Source organism: Monodon monoceros, unplaced genomic scaffold (genome assembly GCF_005190385.1).
Source record: "Monodon monoceros isolate NGI ecotype Baffin Bay Population unplaced genomic scaffold, NGI_Narwhal_1 Super_Scaffold_21, whole genome shotgun sequence".
Taxonomy (NCBI): Eukaryota; Metazoa; Chordata; class Mammalia; order Artiodactyla; family Monodontidae; genus Monodon; species Monodon monoceros.
The window spans coordinates 70,046,784-70,063,409 of NW_021703778.1; the positions used below are offsets into that span (position 1 = coordinate 70,046,784).

Sequence of the window (16,626 nt, forward strand, 5' to 3'; positions counted from 1 at the left end):
CACACACACACACACACACACACACACACACACACACACACACACACCCCTCACTGCCTTTTCAGCACAGCCCTAGACCTTGGGTCTGGCTTTTACGTTGTTGAGATTTATGCAATGTAAAGCATGAAAGAAACCCGTGTTATGAATGTGCTGACTGCCTGAGAGAATCCGAACATCATCTGTCTTCCACTCTCATCTCTGTGTCACGCTTTACATTGTGTTTGATGTCAGATCCTGCTACTTTAGCTTTCAAGAGCAGGTGGTCAGGTGTACTTTGTCAAAGGCTTTCAGAAAATCCAGATAAATGATGCTGTAAGCCCCGAAACTGCCAAAACTATATTTTACACCTTCACAGTACTTGACAATTTTATTTAAGTGGAATCTTTCTTCCTTCGATTTCCCTTTGCCTCCCTGACCCTGAGATCAATCAGATAACTGGAGACCCTTCCGTTTTTGATACTGAGTGTCCGCAGCTATGCCTGCGCCATGTCTGGAACACAGTACGCTGGGTGATTATCTCAGCCTCCCTGGTTAGGAGGAGCTCCTGGAAACTACTCCTCTCTGGAGGTGAGGTGGGGAAAGGGGAGCTGAGGGTGAGGAAGGGAGACCAAGGTGCATCAGCAAGACAGAAGTTCCATAATCACACGATGCGCATACACACTCTCATCAAGGCAAGACCCAGAGCGCTGACCTTTCCTCTTCCCACTCGCCTGGAAGGAAACCGATTGCATGAACAGTCTGCTCTTTCCTGTTAAAAATCCTATTTGTAGTCATTTTAAACTGTCCTCACCAAACATCGCCAAAGGTTTTGGTGTCCATAGGATGGTAGTTGCTTATAGTTTCCCTTAAGTACCACATCCTGGCAGTGTGGCCCTAAAATAACTTTGTTCACAGACATTTCTCAGCCAGTAGATATTTATTTTGCAAAGTGATTTTCTCCCCAGAGTCTTGATGAAACTTTCCCTTTCTTTTTCCTTAAGGTCATCATGACCTTGATGAACAATAAGATGTACTACAACTGGGTGCAATGGCAAGTTTCACTAATGCAGAATCAGATTAATCTTCAAATTGAATAATCTTTGCATATCTAGTACTCTACGTGACCTGAGACAAATCTACTAAGCTTTCTGACTTGGTTCTTTATTAGTTAAATAGCAAACCGTTACCTAGTTCCCTTGGAAGTTGTGCAAATTAATTAATGTTTGGAAAACAACTGGAAAATTTAAAACAGTCTATAAATACCAAACAGTTGCATCTTCCTTGCTGAGAGGGCCCAGGTAATTCATAACCTCCTATAATAAAGGTAAAATAATGTGCTTGGGCTCTACAATTAAATGTGATTTATTTGCAATACATATAATCTTCGAAACATAGAAACCATTTAATAGAAACAATTCATATTTCATAACTATAATAAAAGCATGTAATGACTTTAGGAAAAGTAATATCTACTGTAAGTGATCTAGACATCATGTCTTTAACCATTTCTAAGATCTGCAAGAGTATGCTCAGAGTTTATCCTTAACCTGTTAATGTTGACTGATATATTTATCTTTACATTCTCCCAGTTTTTCTTTATCCTCAAAACTCTAATATGTATTTCCTAGAAAATTTGCCTGTATAAAACTTTGCTGTATTCAAAGCCTCCTGTCAAGATTTAGCACTTTTATATTTTAGTCATTAAAATTGAACAAAATCTTAATAGTTCCTTTATTAACTACTATACTGACTTTGCATAGTGGAAATCACAACATGTTAATTGGATTTAATTAACTATTTTAAATTACACAAACTCCTTACAGTAGACAATAGCACAGGGTACTCATTAGCAATAAAACTGGAGCTGATATTGCTACTTTATTAAAACTTAATGAAACTATTCATAATCTTATTTATTGTTTACAAGAAGAAAACTGTGCTCATTTTGAAGGCAGAAAATGTCTGCTGAAAACAAATTTTTGATCATTTAGGTGAAGGCTCAGAAGTTAATAAAAGGGTCCACCATATCCAACCTCACGGTTCTGCCAGCTTCTCATCGCACGAATCCCTATTTCACCCCTGTGCCAGTCTTACAAGTGGATGCCAATAAAGGTTAGTGATTCAATAACCATTTTATATGTTTAGGAACATAGCGAAAGAGCACTGAGGTGGGACTGGGGGCCTGAGTTTGAATTTGGATTCAGCCACTAATTCTCCAAGATGACTTCAGACAAGTCAAGTCCTCACTGTAGCCTGAGTTTCCTTCTCTGTAAATCAGAAGGTTGGACTAGAGTCCCTTCCCACCTCTAAAATCCATGATTCTATAGATTTACTATTGATTTAGATGTTGATGTTATTACACATTAAAATTATTACTTTGTTTAAGTGATATTATTATAATTTTTCAAGGTTCTGAGCTGATAGTTTCTGATGCTTTTCTGATAGAATTTAAAAACTTATTTCAATATACTATTATACAAAAATATGAAGCCAGAATTTATGCAATTAGCATTTAAACTATGCATGTCTTAGTCGAAATACCAGAGCTTGTGAAACCAGTGGATTTCTTGTTTTTTAAGCAAAAGGTCATGTCATCTTTATCTCAGTATCCCCAGTGCTTAGAACCATATCTAGCATTTTGTAGATACTAAATTGTTGGTTGAATGAATAAGCAAATGAAAGAGTAAGCGAATGACTAAGGACTGAGTGTCACAAGTGTAACCCTCTTTACTTCTCCCTGATACTTAATTGGCTGACATGTTAAAGAATTCTTTTTTTTTTTTTGGTTGCACCAGGTCTTAGTTATGGCAGGTGGGCTCCTTAGTTGCAGCTCCAGGGCTCCTTAGTTGTGGCATGTAAACTCTTAGTTGCAGCATGCACATGGATCTAGTTCCCTGACCAGGGATCAAACCCAGGCCCCCTGCATTGGGAGTGTGGAGTCTTATCCACTGCACCACCAGGGAAGTCCCCCTAAAGAATTAAGTGGATCACCTTTTGTACCTCAAATATGAGCAAGTGAGATGATCTTTAATTATTTCTATCTCACTTTCTAACTGTTGTCTGGAGTATTTTGGATCTAAAGTTGGTTCCCCAGGGTTCTTCTGGTACCTGAAGATTTAAAGTCCCCCATCTTGTATCTCCTGTATCCTCTATCTGCTGACCCAGTCAGTGGTACGGCAAAACTCAAGACAGCCCTGCATCATTATAAGTCTCTTAATTGATTAAATTTCCTGCAACTGTAACAATTACTTTCCTAGTTACAAATCATTGTTGTTTAGAAATCTTTGTGACACATGCTTTTAGTTGGTTTACATAATGTTTACTCCCTGGGAAAACTTCAGCAGAGTTTCTACTTCTTGCTTTAGAAACACTTACATTCTTCCTGGGTCAAATTAAGATGAATAAAATAATGAATGAATCAATCAATCAATCAATTAATCTATCTATACTTGCTTTAGCGATAGACACAATAAACAATTGCTGCAAAACAAAGGTAAATCTAGAGCCATGGCAACCTGGTCCAGAAAAACATCGTATTTTCATCCCTCAATTATCTGCCAGAGAACACATGGCCTACCATAATATTTGTAATTAATTAACCAATTAATCAACACATTTATTGAGTACTTGCCATATGTCTGGTACTGTGCAAGGTAATATGAACACCAGGAAAGCACAAGCCACACAAATGTAGATAGAGTGTCCAGACTTTTACATGTCCTGATGCTCTGATCTGTCATTTAAGTCAGCCCAGATCTACACAAGTCCAGCATGTGGTGAAAGATGAACAACATCCAGAAGAGAGAATAGTTTTGGAAAATGCAGGGCAAACTTCTCTACTTCTTTTTGAATTATCTTGCTAAATCCAAAGAAGAAAGCTCCCTCAACCCCTCCACAATGCTTAAGAATATAAGTCTCATAATAAAAATTTTCCATTTAGGCTCTGTGTGACAGTGGGCAAGTTGCTCTCTGATCTTAGAATAAACTCTAAACTCTATAAACAAGGCATGCCTGACCTGGCCTCCCTTCCATTCTCATCTCATTCCGCTTTCTCTGTGCTCCAGCCACATGGGACTTCTCTCTCTTCCTTATCAGGCCAAGCACTTTTTCACATCAGGCCTTCACAAGTGCTTTTACCTCTGCCTGTAAAAGTCATTTCCTCAAGCATCTGTCTTTTTCCTTTATAGATGATCACAGTTTGTAATTATATATTTATTTGTGAATTTATTTAATGTCTTCTCCACCACTAAAGGTTCCATGAGGTCTGTCTGGTTCACCATTGAATCCTCACTCTCCAGAATATTTCCTGAGTGGGGATATTATAACAGGCACTTAAATATTGGTTGAATGACTGACACAATGAATGAATTTCTAATTCCTAATCTAGTCAACAGGAAAGTGAGACAGTTTTGAAAATTAAATGAGACAAAGATGTTAAGGGATGATTTTCAAAAACAGGTAAAATCCTGACTCTCTTACAAATGAACACGTGTCAAAGATTTTATTTACTTAACTCATCAGTTAAAGGAGAGAATTTGTAAGCTGTCACAACTGGTCTGAAGGAGAATCCAAAGAACGTATCTTTGTAGATCAGGAAAATTGAAATAAATTTGCAAATAGATGGAAAATTGACATTTCTATGGAAAGAAGGAATGTCCCTTCACCAGACAGAATTTTTTTTCATGTCTATAGATATGAATTATTTGCATTATTATCAGTTTTTTCCCCACAAGTTAACCTTAATCTCTACAGAATTGTAACATAGCCTAGTCAAAGACTAGGTTCAGATAATTCCTGAATGCATTCCATTGAAAAGGTATCCAGTAATCTCTTTTGCTTATTCTAAAACATAAAAAAAACTTTCCTATAATTTCCCCCATTTTTGATACAAAATGATCTAAAAAAATTATTCACAAAATAAGGCTGGTCTCATTAGGTTTGGCCTGATAATTTACATAGGTGCAGCAAGAATGTTAATCACCACATAGGCCATCTTAAGTTTGCTCTGTTGGAAGTTTTCATAAGGAATCTCAGATTGAAGTTTTTAAATCCTCTATTACTTGTTATACTGAGGTTAGAAAATCAAGCCCAAGAAACTCTGTCCACCATATTTCAACTACAGAACCTATAAATTTGGGTACATTCCTCTCCTCTAGAGATGCTCCAAATATCCTAAGGTTCTTGGACCTGTTGGGAAATGACATTCCTTTCCACCTGTAAGGATGGAAATCCTGTAAGCCATGTATCAGGCCAGTTTTTCTGGGAGGGCTTTGGAAGCATTTGGTTCCATAAAGTCAAACTTAGTTCTTTAAATGTAACTTATTATACCTCACTAATAACAACATTCTTAAATATGAAATTCCAGGCAAGTTCTTGGTTGCATAAGCAGTTTTTTCAATTATATCTTAATAAAAGAAGAAAAGATTCTTATTGAAACTATGCAAATAACCCGTATTGCCATGAAAAGTAAGGAGGCTCAGTCAGAGTTTCTGAATTCGGGAGGTGAGAGGGAGCTCATCTAAAGTAGTTGAAGTTCAGTTTCCTTATTTTCTGGGAATTTTAGGAATATTCAATTCCTGTAAGTGCTCATTTCTCTCTGTAAGTCAATCAGAACACAGCTCCTTTAATTTGAGACTTTACAATCTAATTTATTAATACCATCTGGAGACAGGAAAACATTCTACATTCACAATGAGAAATAAAGGCCTTTCTGAATTACAGATACACAGACATACAGATACAGAGAGAGTTTATAGCTTCAATCCTACAGTTTCAGCCACAAACGAAAAATAAACACAGAAACACAAAAATGTAATGGTCCAGAGAGCAAAAAGTTACTCTCCTTCCTTGTGGGTATGAAATTCCTAGTTGAACTGAGCTCAAAATACACACATAGACAAACAGAAGTCTACACACCATATTCTCTATTGTCTCTCACTCGATAGGGAATAGATCTCTGTAAGATCCATTTACAAAACTCACCAAATTCTCAGTCGTAGCCACCAACAAGGACTAACTTATCAGCCATTAATATGGAGTAATATCAAAATTAGAGAAACAAGAGTCAGCAAAGTTCTATTGCCACTTTGAATTCACCTATGGGTGCCAAGAAAATAAGTGCCTGGCTTGGTTCCCTGTGATATGTACCTTTTCTGGCAATTTCAGGTGAATCTTTTGCTCATCTTGGTGGGATCTCCAAAATTGTTAAAGGATATATATTTTTGAAAGTAAAACCATGACTTTTATACAACTATAAAATGAACACATCAAAGATTCTGTTTAACTCATTAATTAAATGAGGGAACCAGTAAAATGTTACAATTGATTCAAAGAAGAATTCAAACAGCAGACAAATTTACAAACCAAAAATTTGGAAATAAATTTACAAATGCATGCAGAACTGAATTTTGGGGGGTGGGGAAAGTACTGTCCCTCCATGTGACAAAATTTATTTGCATATGTATAAACAAGAATTATTTGCACTGCTCTTGGTTTTCTATAAACTAACCTTAATCTCTACAGAATTGTAAAAGAGATTAATCAAAAACAAAGGTGATTATAGGGTCAGATAATCTCCAGAGTTTCCAGCATTCTGATGAAAAGATAACCAGTAATCTCTTTTGCTTATTCCAAAATCATAACTTTTTCCTTATTCCAAAATCATAACTTTTTCCTTTTAATGGTAAATGCACACGTGTGTTTGTCTAAAATTAAGTGAATTGCTTCACCTAGTACTAAAGCAAGGGTTAAAATCATGCTCATATTCTTTGGGATTCTCAGAGAATGAAACTCATTCTAGTAATGAAAATACACTGAATTAGCAACAGCTCTGTTTTCCACATCTGCAAAGTAGGCACAGTTCTTGGACATGGGATATGATATTTATAGGTGGAAAATATTTGTGAGGACAAAGAATTGGTCTTTATATTTTAAAGTAGTTAAATTCTGGTGTTACAACAATTAAAACCTGGAGTACTAATTTTGAAAAGGGCTTGAAGAGTTGTACTTGGGATCAGTAGTTCTTAAGTTTTAACAGTGCAAAAGATTGACCTGGAGTGCTTATTTAAAATGTAGATTACTGGCCCCAATTCTAGTGATTCTCAAACTTCAATGCACATAAATATCTCCTGGAGGCTTCCATAATGCAGATTCCCAGGGGCCTCAGAAATTTGGACAGGTCTGGGATGGGGCCCGGGAATCTCCATTTTTAATAATAAATTCTTGCCCCAGATAATCCTGCAGTAAGTAAACTGAAGACTTCTCTTTGGAATCATTGTTTTAGAACCATTTACCATCATTGTTTTGGAATCATTGTTCTTAGTGAAGTCTTCTTCAGCTCTCCCATCCCTCAGCGATCATTCTTCTGAATTCCTATAACCCTAGACTTTAATTTCCTGAACGTGACATAATATAGTCCTTAGAGATAATAAAGCAAATGAAAACAATATTTATCCCTCTTAGGATGTGTGCCAACTTCTTCAACCTAGTCCAGCTTAGGACACAGTTTTTTACTTGGATTTCATTGAGAGCCAGAGTTCTTTATTTTTCTTCCTATTAGCTGAGAGCAACAAGAAGCTAAAGCCCTATCACATGTCTATGTCAAGTACTCCCTGAGTTTCTGGGTTTCTGGCTTCAATACCATAGATCCACTTTAATGTGAGTTTTGCCCCTCACATCAGGTTTTGCTCAATTATTCATTTACTCATTGATTTATTCATTTTTTTAAAACAATGTCTCCTGTCCTTAAAAAACCTTGGCACCAGTCATATTGACACAGTATGAGTTCTAGGAATTGTAAATTAGTGACATTAATACTAACCATGTTGCCCAGTAACGCTAAAACAACCTACTTGGGCATTCACATCATCTGGTAATATGAGAAATGTCTAAAAATAACTCTTTTCTAAAAATAAAATATGACTCGTAACAACAGGAGCATGATTTCAAGCACACAGATTTTCTTTCTTTCAGAACCAAAGATCTCCTTAGTTATTGACTGTGTACCTGATTTCTCTGAATTTTAAAAAGAATACCAATATTATCAATAATTGACAATGCCATTAAGTATAAAGAAGTTTCTGTTTGCATTGGAATTATATTTCTACCTTAAAATGAAATTATCACAGTACAAGTTTATTTCATAATACCATTATTAGAAATGCCATTTTTTCTTGGGTTAGATTAGGCTTAAATGAACAGTACTATGGCTATTTTTTTCTCGCAAATGATTAAGGCACTAAATGTAGTCTCACAAATAAACTAAAGAATAGAGTAAGTGACACTTGTGAAATTTATAGAGTTCAGATTTTGTGGAAATGCTTGAAGTTAAACTCATATTCTTCTAACCTTCCTTTTTAGGTATTTTAAGTATGAGAGAACAAGGATTGATTCCACCAACAGCAAGAATTACCTTTCAGAATCCACCCATAACACCCAGAGCAGCTCCTCTGCATAGTTTTGATGAAGCACGTAAGATTTTGACTACCGGTAAGACAGTCCTACCTGTATGTTAGTTGGGGATACACAGAAATTACCAAAATCTTTTATCTTCAATAATAGGACAGGAGGAAACTTGTAATGAATCTGAGTTTCACTTTACTGAATAAAGTAACTTTAGTCTCTTTATGAAATACCTACTCAGGGCCTGTGTTCTCTATGTGTTAGAAAGTTGGTATTTTCAAGGGATTTGCAGCTTGGTTGGGAAAATAAGACAAATATAATAAAAACAAATAACAATACAAAGTATTATAGACTGAAAACCAAATGTATGTTAAAGTCTAGTACTATAGGTGTTCAGAGGAATGATTGCTGAGAGGTGAGATAATAAAAGACTTCAAAGAGGAGGCTGGATGAAATAGGAGAAAAGCACTGACCTGGGAATCTATTAACTAGTTGCAGAACCTCACACAAGCCATTTACTTTCTCTGGGCCTAAGCTTTACCAGTTTATAAAATGAGGGGTTTTGGCTAAATTAATCCTTCTGTTCAACAAATATTTGTTGAATGCTTGCTTTATCCAAGGTAGCTGGGGATCTGACAGAGAATAAGTCAGACAACATTTCTACTCTCATGGTGCTTATATATAGTCTAGTAGATAAGTAAATGAGAATTTAAGCTAGGGATAAGTGCTAGAAATAAAATAAAACAACATGGACAAGAGAGTGATAAAAGAAAGTGATTGCTTTGCTTGGGAGGGAAGGGTCAGGGAATGTGTCTTGGAAGATGTTGAGATCCAAATGATGAGAAGGAGCCAGTCATGTAAAGATCTAGGGAACAGTATTTCAGATGTAGGACAGCACAGGCACAATGGCCTGAGGGACTAAGGAGGGAATGAGCAAGAAAGCTAGTGTGGCTAGAGGGCCAAGAGAGAGGGAAGAGATAAGGCTGGAGAGGTAGAGAAGACTGAAATGATGTAGGGTAGAGCAGGACTATGAGTTGTCCTCAATGTTCATTCTCCCCTACTTCCACAGTAATAGAATCATGGGTGGACACATGTCAGCTTGACCAAAGACAACATCTCCTAGTCTTCCTTTCAGTGAGGTGTGCCATGTGCCCAGGTTCTAGACAATGAGGATGTAAGCAGAAGTGGAAAGGGAAACTTCTGGGCATGGCTTCCCCTTCTCATTTTTCATCTCTGGCTAGCTGGGATGCAGATGTGATGAGCAAGCACTTTGGAGCCAAAGATGGAACTCCAGGTTGAGTCTGGCAGAGATGCCCTGACAACTTGGGACTATCTTCCTTTCAACCGTTGTGTGAGAGAGAAATAAACTCTTAATTTGTTTAAGCCACTCAGTATATCTCAGGATCTTCTTTTTAAATGCCTTAGACTATAGCAGAACCACTATGGCAGCCTTTCAAACCATGATTTGCAGTGGATTTAATCCTAATTACAATGAGAACTCACTGAAAAGTTTAAACAGGAGGATGAGGTGATCTGATTTACATTTTAATAAGACCATTCTGACTGCTTTACAGATAATGAATCATAGGGGAGCATGAGTAGAACCAAGAAGACTAGTTAAAAGGCTATATTGGTAAACCAGGTGAGAAATGACGGTGGATTTGAGGAGGATGGTATCAATGGATATGAGGAGAAGTGAACAAATTCAGGTTATGTTTTGGAGGTGGAGCCATGAGGACTGGCTGATGGATAGGAGTGAGGGAAAGAGAGGCATCAGGGATAAATATGTATGAACGTATGTATAAACATACCCCAATTTTGTATCCATTCTACGGTTGATGGGAATTTCAGTGGTTTATACCATAGAGCTATTATGAGTAATACCATTATGAACATTCTTGTACGTGTCTTTTCATGTAAATATGTATGCGTCGCTGTTGGATACATATCAAAAAGAAGAATTGCTGCGTCACAGGGTAAATATACACTCAGTTTTAGTAGATAATGCCAAACAGTTTTCCAAGGTGTTTATACTGAATTATTTTCCTACTAGCAATATATGAGCATTCCAGATCATATATATCTTTCTCAACACTTGATATTTCCTTTTGTTTGTTTGTTTTGCCATCCTGAAGACTCTGTTGTGGTAGCTCTTTGTGGGTTTAATTTCTATTTCCCTGATCACCCATAAAGTTGTGCAGTTGTTTTGATATGTGTATTGGTCATTTGAATACCTTCTTTTGTAAAGTGATTTAGAACTTTAACATTTCTTTTTTCTTTTTTAATGGGTTGTCTTTCTTTTTCTTATTTGTAGGAATTATGTATGTATTCTGGGTACTAATTTTTTATCAGTTATATGTATTACAAATAATTTTTTTATTCTATGGCTTGGTATTTCATTCTCCTACTGGTGTCTTTGTTTTTAACTAAACTTTTGATTTTGAGATAATTATAGATTCACATGCAGTTGTAAGAAATAATACAACGAGCTCCTTTGTACTCTTAACTCAATTTTTCCCAATAATAATATACTGCCAAACTATAGTACAATATGATGACTGAAATATTGATTCAGCCAAGATACTGAACATTTTCACAATTTTCACAACATTTCCTCATGTTGTCTTTTTATAGCCACAGCCGCTCCCCTCTCACCCCACACCCCTTTAAACCCTGGCAACCACTCATCTGTTCTCCATTTCTATAATTTTATCATTTCAAATATGTTAGATAAATGGACTCATACGATGTGTAACATTTTGGGATTTTTTTTTTTTTTTTTTTTTTTGCGGTACGCGGGCCTCTCACTCCTGTGGCCTCTCCCGTTGTGGAGCACAGGCTGCGGACGCGCAGGCTCAGCGGCCATGGCTCATGGGCCCAGCAGCTCTGCGGCATGTGCGATCTTCCCGGACCGGGGCACGAACCCGTGTCCCCTGCAGCGGCAGGCGGACTCTCAACCACTGCGCCACCAGGGAAGCCCGGATTTTTTTTTTTTTTTCACTCAGCATAATTCTCTGGAGATTTCATCCAGGTTGTTGCTTATATCAGTAGTTTATACCTTTTTACTGCTGACTAGTAATCCACAGTATGAGTGTACCACAGTTGTTAAACCATTCACCAGCTGAAGGATGTATGGGTTGTTTCCAGTTTGGTGCTACTATGAATAAAGTTGCTATAAACATTTGTGTACAGGTTTTTGTACGAACATATGTTTTCATTTCTTTAAGATAAATGCCCAGAGCATAATTGCTGGATCTCATGGTAGTTGCATGCTTATTTCCTCTACATACACTTAGAGCCATATCAGACAGTGTTATAATTTTTGTTTCAAACATCATATATAACTTAGAAAACTCAAGAGGAAAAAGGAAGTCTATTGTTTTTACCCATATTTTTGTTTTACCATGTTCTTTCTTCTTTTCTGATGTGCCAAGATTCCTTCTTTTATCATTTCCCTTCAATTGAGAGAATTTTCTTTGGCCATTGCTTAGGGTCATTATACTAGTGACCCTAAATTATCTTAATTTTTCTTCATCTTAGAATGTCTTGATTTCTCCTTTATTCCTAAAGGATATCTTCACTAGATATAAGATTCTGGGTTGACAATGCTTTTCTTTCAGCACTTAAAAAAACTGTGCCACTTTCTTTTCTTCTCCATGGTTTCTGATGAGAAATCCACTGTCTTTTGAATTTTTTCCTCATGTAGGTAAGGTGTTGTTTTTCTCTTCCTGCTTTCAAGATTTTTCTCTGTCTTTAGTTTTTAGAAGTCTGACTGTGTCTTAGCGTGGATTTCTTTGGTTTGATCCTGTTTGGGTTTGGCTCATCTTGAAGCTGTAGGTTTATATATTTTGTCAAATTTTGGAAGTTTTCAGCCAGTATTTCTTTGAGTACTTTTTTCAACTTTGCCCTCTATTGTTTCTGCTTCTGGGCTACAATGATACAAATGTTAGATCTCTTGCTACAATCCCACAAGTCCTTGAGGCTCTGTTAATCTCTTTCCCCTAGTCTATTTTCTCTCCATTGATCAGACTGGGTAATTTCTATTTTTCTGTCTTCTAGTTCAGGGGTCCCCAGCCCCCAGGCCGCAGACCGGTACCAGTCCATTTCCGGTCCGTGGCCAGTTAGGAACCAGGCTGCACAGCAGGAGGAGACTGGCAGGTGAGCGAGCAAGCGAAGCTCTGTCTGCCGCTCCCCATCCCTCCCCATCACTCGCATTACCACCTGAAGCATCCCCCCACCCCATCTGTGCAAAAATTGTCTTCCACAAAACCGGTCCCTGGTGCTCGAAAGGTTGGGGACCGCTGTTCTAGCTCACTGATTCCCCTGCCCCCTACATTCTGTTGTTGAGCCATCCACTGAATTTGTATTTAGATGACCATAGTTTTCTGTTCCAAAATTTCAATTTGTTAAAAAATATACACTTAAAAATGGTTAAGATGGTAAATGTATTGTGGGTTTTTTTTTTGTTTCTTTGTTTGTTTTTTGCCACACCACGCAGCCTGTGAGATCTTAGTCCCCCAACCAGGGATTGAACTCGGACCACAGCAATGAAAGTGCTGAGTCCTAACCACTGCACCACCAGAGAATTCCCGGTTACATGTATTTTAAAAAATATTTTATTTATTTATTTATTTGGTTGCGTCGGGTCTTAGTTGCAGCAGGTATGCTCCTTAGTTGCAGCTTGCCGGCTCCTTAGTTGTGGCACATGGGCTCAGTTGAGGCAGGCGGGCTCCTTAGTTGTGGCATGCAAACTCTTAGTTGCGGCATGCATGTGGGATCTGGTTCCCTGACCAGGGGTGGAACCCAGGCCCCCTGCATTGGGAGCATGAGTTTAACCACTGCGCCACTAGGGAAGTCCCTGTTATGTGTATTTTAACACAATTAAAAACTTCAACTTGGTTCCTCTTTATGTATTCTATTTCTTTGTGGAATCTTTCTATTTCTTTGCTGAGTTTTTATATTTTTTCATTTGTTTCAAGTGTTTCTGTAATTGCTTGTGGAACATTTTTATGATGGCTGCTTTAAAACTTTTGTCAGGTAAATTCTAAGATCTCTGTCATCTCAGTGCTGGTATCTATTCCTTGTTTTTTAATTCAGTTTAACATCTTCCTGGTTCTTGGTAGGGTGAGTGATTTTCAATAGACACTTTGACATTGTGGGTATTATGTTATAAGACTCTGGTTCTAATTTAATCTGTTTTATCTGGTTCCTCTGACACCCCTATTAATTCCCTATGCATCTGAAGAATAAGCCAAATTAGCTATGATATATCATCCTGTTTATGTATTGCTAGATTTCATTTGCTAATATTTTGTTTACCATTGTTGTTCATGCATGAGGCTGTCCTAAATTTTCCCTTTCCTATGTTTTCCTTAGGTTTTAGTATCCAGGTTAGTTTTGCCTTCAGTGAGTGAGTACCATCTCTTTTTATATTCTCTGGAGGCGTTTGGATAAAATTGGTAATATTTCTTTCTTAAAGAAATAAGTTTGGAAGAATTTACCAGTGAAGCCATTTGAATTTGTAGTTTTCTTTGGGAGTAGGTTTATAATTGTAGGTTTAATTTCTTTAACAGGTATAGGACTATTTTGATTATCTCTTTTGTCTGTTTCAGTTCAGTAAATTAACTTTGTCTAAGAAATTTGTCCATTTTGTTTAAACCTTCAAATTTATTGGAATAAGGTTGTTTATAATATCCTCTAATTATTTTTGTAACACCTGTAAAACCTGTGGTGATGTACATTTTCATTCCTGATGTTGGTTATTTACGCCTTTCTGTTTTTTCCTTGATCGGTCTCTCTAGGAGTTTATCCATTTTATTATTATTTTCAAACAACCAAATTTTGATGTTACTGATTCTTTCTACTAGATATTTGTTTTCTATTTTATTGGTATCTGCTCTTACCTTTATTATTTCTTCCTTCTGTTTACTTTTTCGAGGTTTAATTTTCCTATTTTCTTAACTTATTGTTACACACCCTTAGCTCATTAATTTCAGCTGTTATTTGTTTCTGATATATAAACAGAAGGTTATAAATTTCACACAAAGCACTACTCTAGCCAAATTCCCTAAGTTTGTTATGTCATATTTCCATTACCATTTAATTCAAAACATTTTCTAATTTCCATTGCGATTTCTTCTTCAACCCATGGAATATTTAGAAGTATATAAATTTGAGCACTTTGTACGTATCCTTTTTGTTATTGACTTCCAGCCTAACTCCATTGTTTAGAGGACATACTATGTATGCTTTCAATTATTTGAAATCTGACTTGCTTCTTGGTCTTTGCATATGATCAACTTGGATGAGCACGTATTCTGCATTTATTAAGTGCAGTGTTATGAATATATTCAGTTAAGTCAACTTAATCATGTTATTCAAATTTATGTCTCTATTCATTTTTTTTGCCCATTTATTCCATCTACTGCTAAGAGAGGTATGTTAAACTCTCAAACTATGATTGTAAATTTGTCTATTTCCTTTTATTTTTTGTCAGTTTTTCCTTAATATCACACATATTTTAAATTTACTCTTTACAGAAGGAAATGTATTTTTCACCAAAAGTAAGAAGTGCACTAAAAAGTAAGAATCAGTTTTAAGCAAGGGTGAACAAACTCTTTATGTAAAGGGTCAGATAGAAAATATTATAAGCACTGCATGCCACATATAATCTCTGTACATATTCTTTTTATTTTGTTTTGTTTTGTTTTTGCAACCCTTAAAAACTGTAGAAACATTTCTTAGCTTGAGGACCATAGAAAAACAGGCTACAGGCCAGATTTGGACTATGGAATACTTGACTTTAAGTATTAAAGTTTAATGTATTCCAGTAATTATATTGAGAGCTAAATAAAATTTAAATCAATAGGTATATTTGTACACTGACTATAGGCCCAGTTTCCAACATTTTATCCTTTGTACTTTCAATATTATGAAATACTTCAGGGTTTCTTTAATGTGATTTTTTTTTTTCTGGCATCACGTCCTCTGGAATATGTTCACCCTTTCATCACAACCACTTTTCTCATTTTTGTCAATAAGTTAACCTTAAAGTTCCTCTGGCTGCATTACCAGAGTCTTGCGAATGGTGGCAATATCAACATTCCAATAGTCAGCTATTTCCTCTAGAATTCTACTTATAATCAATTTTTATTTCACTTTCAGCACTATCAGTTTTCAGTCATTTTGGCTGAACTTTCAGCTTTGTTAACTGATTCTACCTTTCAATTATCAAGTTTTGTTAAAAAAATCATGTGGATTTATCATTGAGAGAAAAGAAGGCAATACCACTACATTCTTTGCAGTCTGTGTGTGAACCCAAAAGCAGATACACAGTGGCCAATCACTGATCATGATATGCACCTTTCACTTACATAATGATTTGTGGAACAAAGATCTAGCAGCAAAGTTTGTGCTTTATGCCATTACTGACAGTTACTATACCATAGTAACTGAAATTTGAACCCTGCTGTTGGGGGACTGGTATTATTTAATGAAACTGTGGTACCAAATTTGTGCCTATTGGAATGGTACAAAGTGAAGACTCTTTGTATATTAAATGTGAATGGTCTAAACACACCAGTTAAAAGACACAGATTGTCAGATTGGATAAATAAAAAAGACTCAACTATATGGGGTCTACGAGAAATTAACTTTAAATACAGAGACATAGAGAAGTTAAAATAGAAGGAAGGGAGAAGTGATAAATCTTACTTACAGAAGAATTCCAAATAATATAAGTAGTTATTTCTCCCTCCAGGAGGTGGAGCTTAATCCTCCCTCCTTTGAATGTGGGCTGGACTTAATGACTCATATCCAAATAATAGGGTATGGAAAGGGGAAAAATTAAAAATTTACAGAGGAGAAGCCTGGCAAGCCCTACCTTAACCAAGGATAATACATCATGACCATGTAGGGTTTATCCCAGGAATACAGGACTTTCTCAACACTTAAAAGTCAATGTAAGTAAGTCAGAAAGAGAAAAACAAATACTGTATGCTAACACATATATATGGAATCTAGAAAAAAAAAGATGGTTTTGAAGAACCTAGGGGCAGGACAGGAATAAGGACATAGAGAATGGACTTGAGGACACAGGGAGGGGGAAGGGTAAGGTGGGACGAAGTGAGAAAGTGACATGGACATATATACACTAACAAATGTAAAATAGATAGTTAGTGGGAAGCAGCTTCATAGCACAGGGAGATCAGCTCGGCGCTTTGTGACCACCTAGAGGAGTGAAATAGG

At 36.5% G+C, this 16,626-nt stretch overlaps 2 protein-coding genes across 7 annotated transcripts in view; one reads left to right on the top strand and one right to left on the bottom strand.

The window, feature by feature from the left end:
* The window catches only part of AAGAB (alpha and gamma adaptin binding protein), a 176,614-nt gene that overhangs the window by 154,791 nt on the left and 5,197 nt on the right, over positions 1-16,626 (bottom strand). The gene's annotated exons all lie outside the window — the stretch shown is intronic.
* The window catches only part of IQCH (IQ motif containing H), a 210,626-nt gene that overhangs the window by 65,067 nt on the left and 128,933 nt on the right, over positions 1-16,626 (top strand). For 4 of the 6 annotated variants that reach the window (XM_029236989.1, XM_029236990.1, XM_029236992.1 and 1 more), the window contains exon 1: positions 8,349-8,466. In XM_029236989.1, coding sequence (XP_029092822.1) covers positions 8,349-8,466 — 118 coding nt within the window. Of the gene's footprint in view, positions 1-1,970; positions 2,092-8,337; positions 8,467-16,626 lie in introns of those variants that run through there. The other 2 variants (XM_029236988.1, XM_029236996.1) reach the window with 2 other exon arrangements.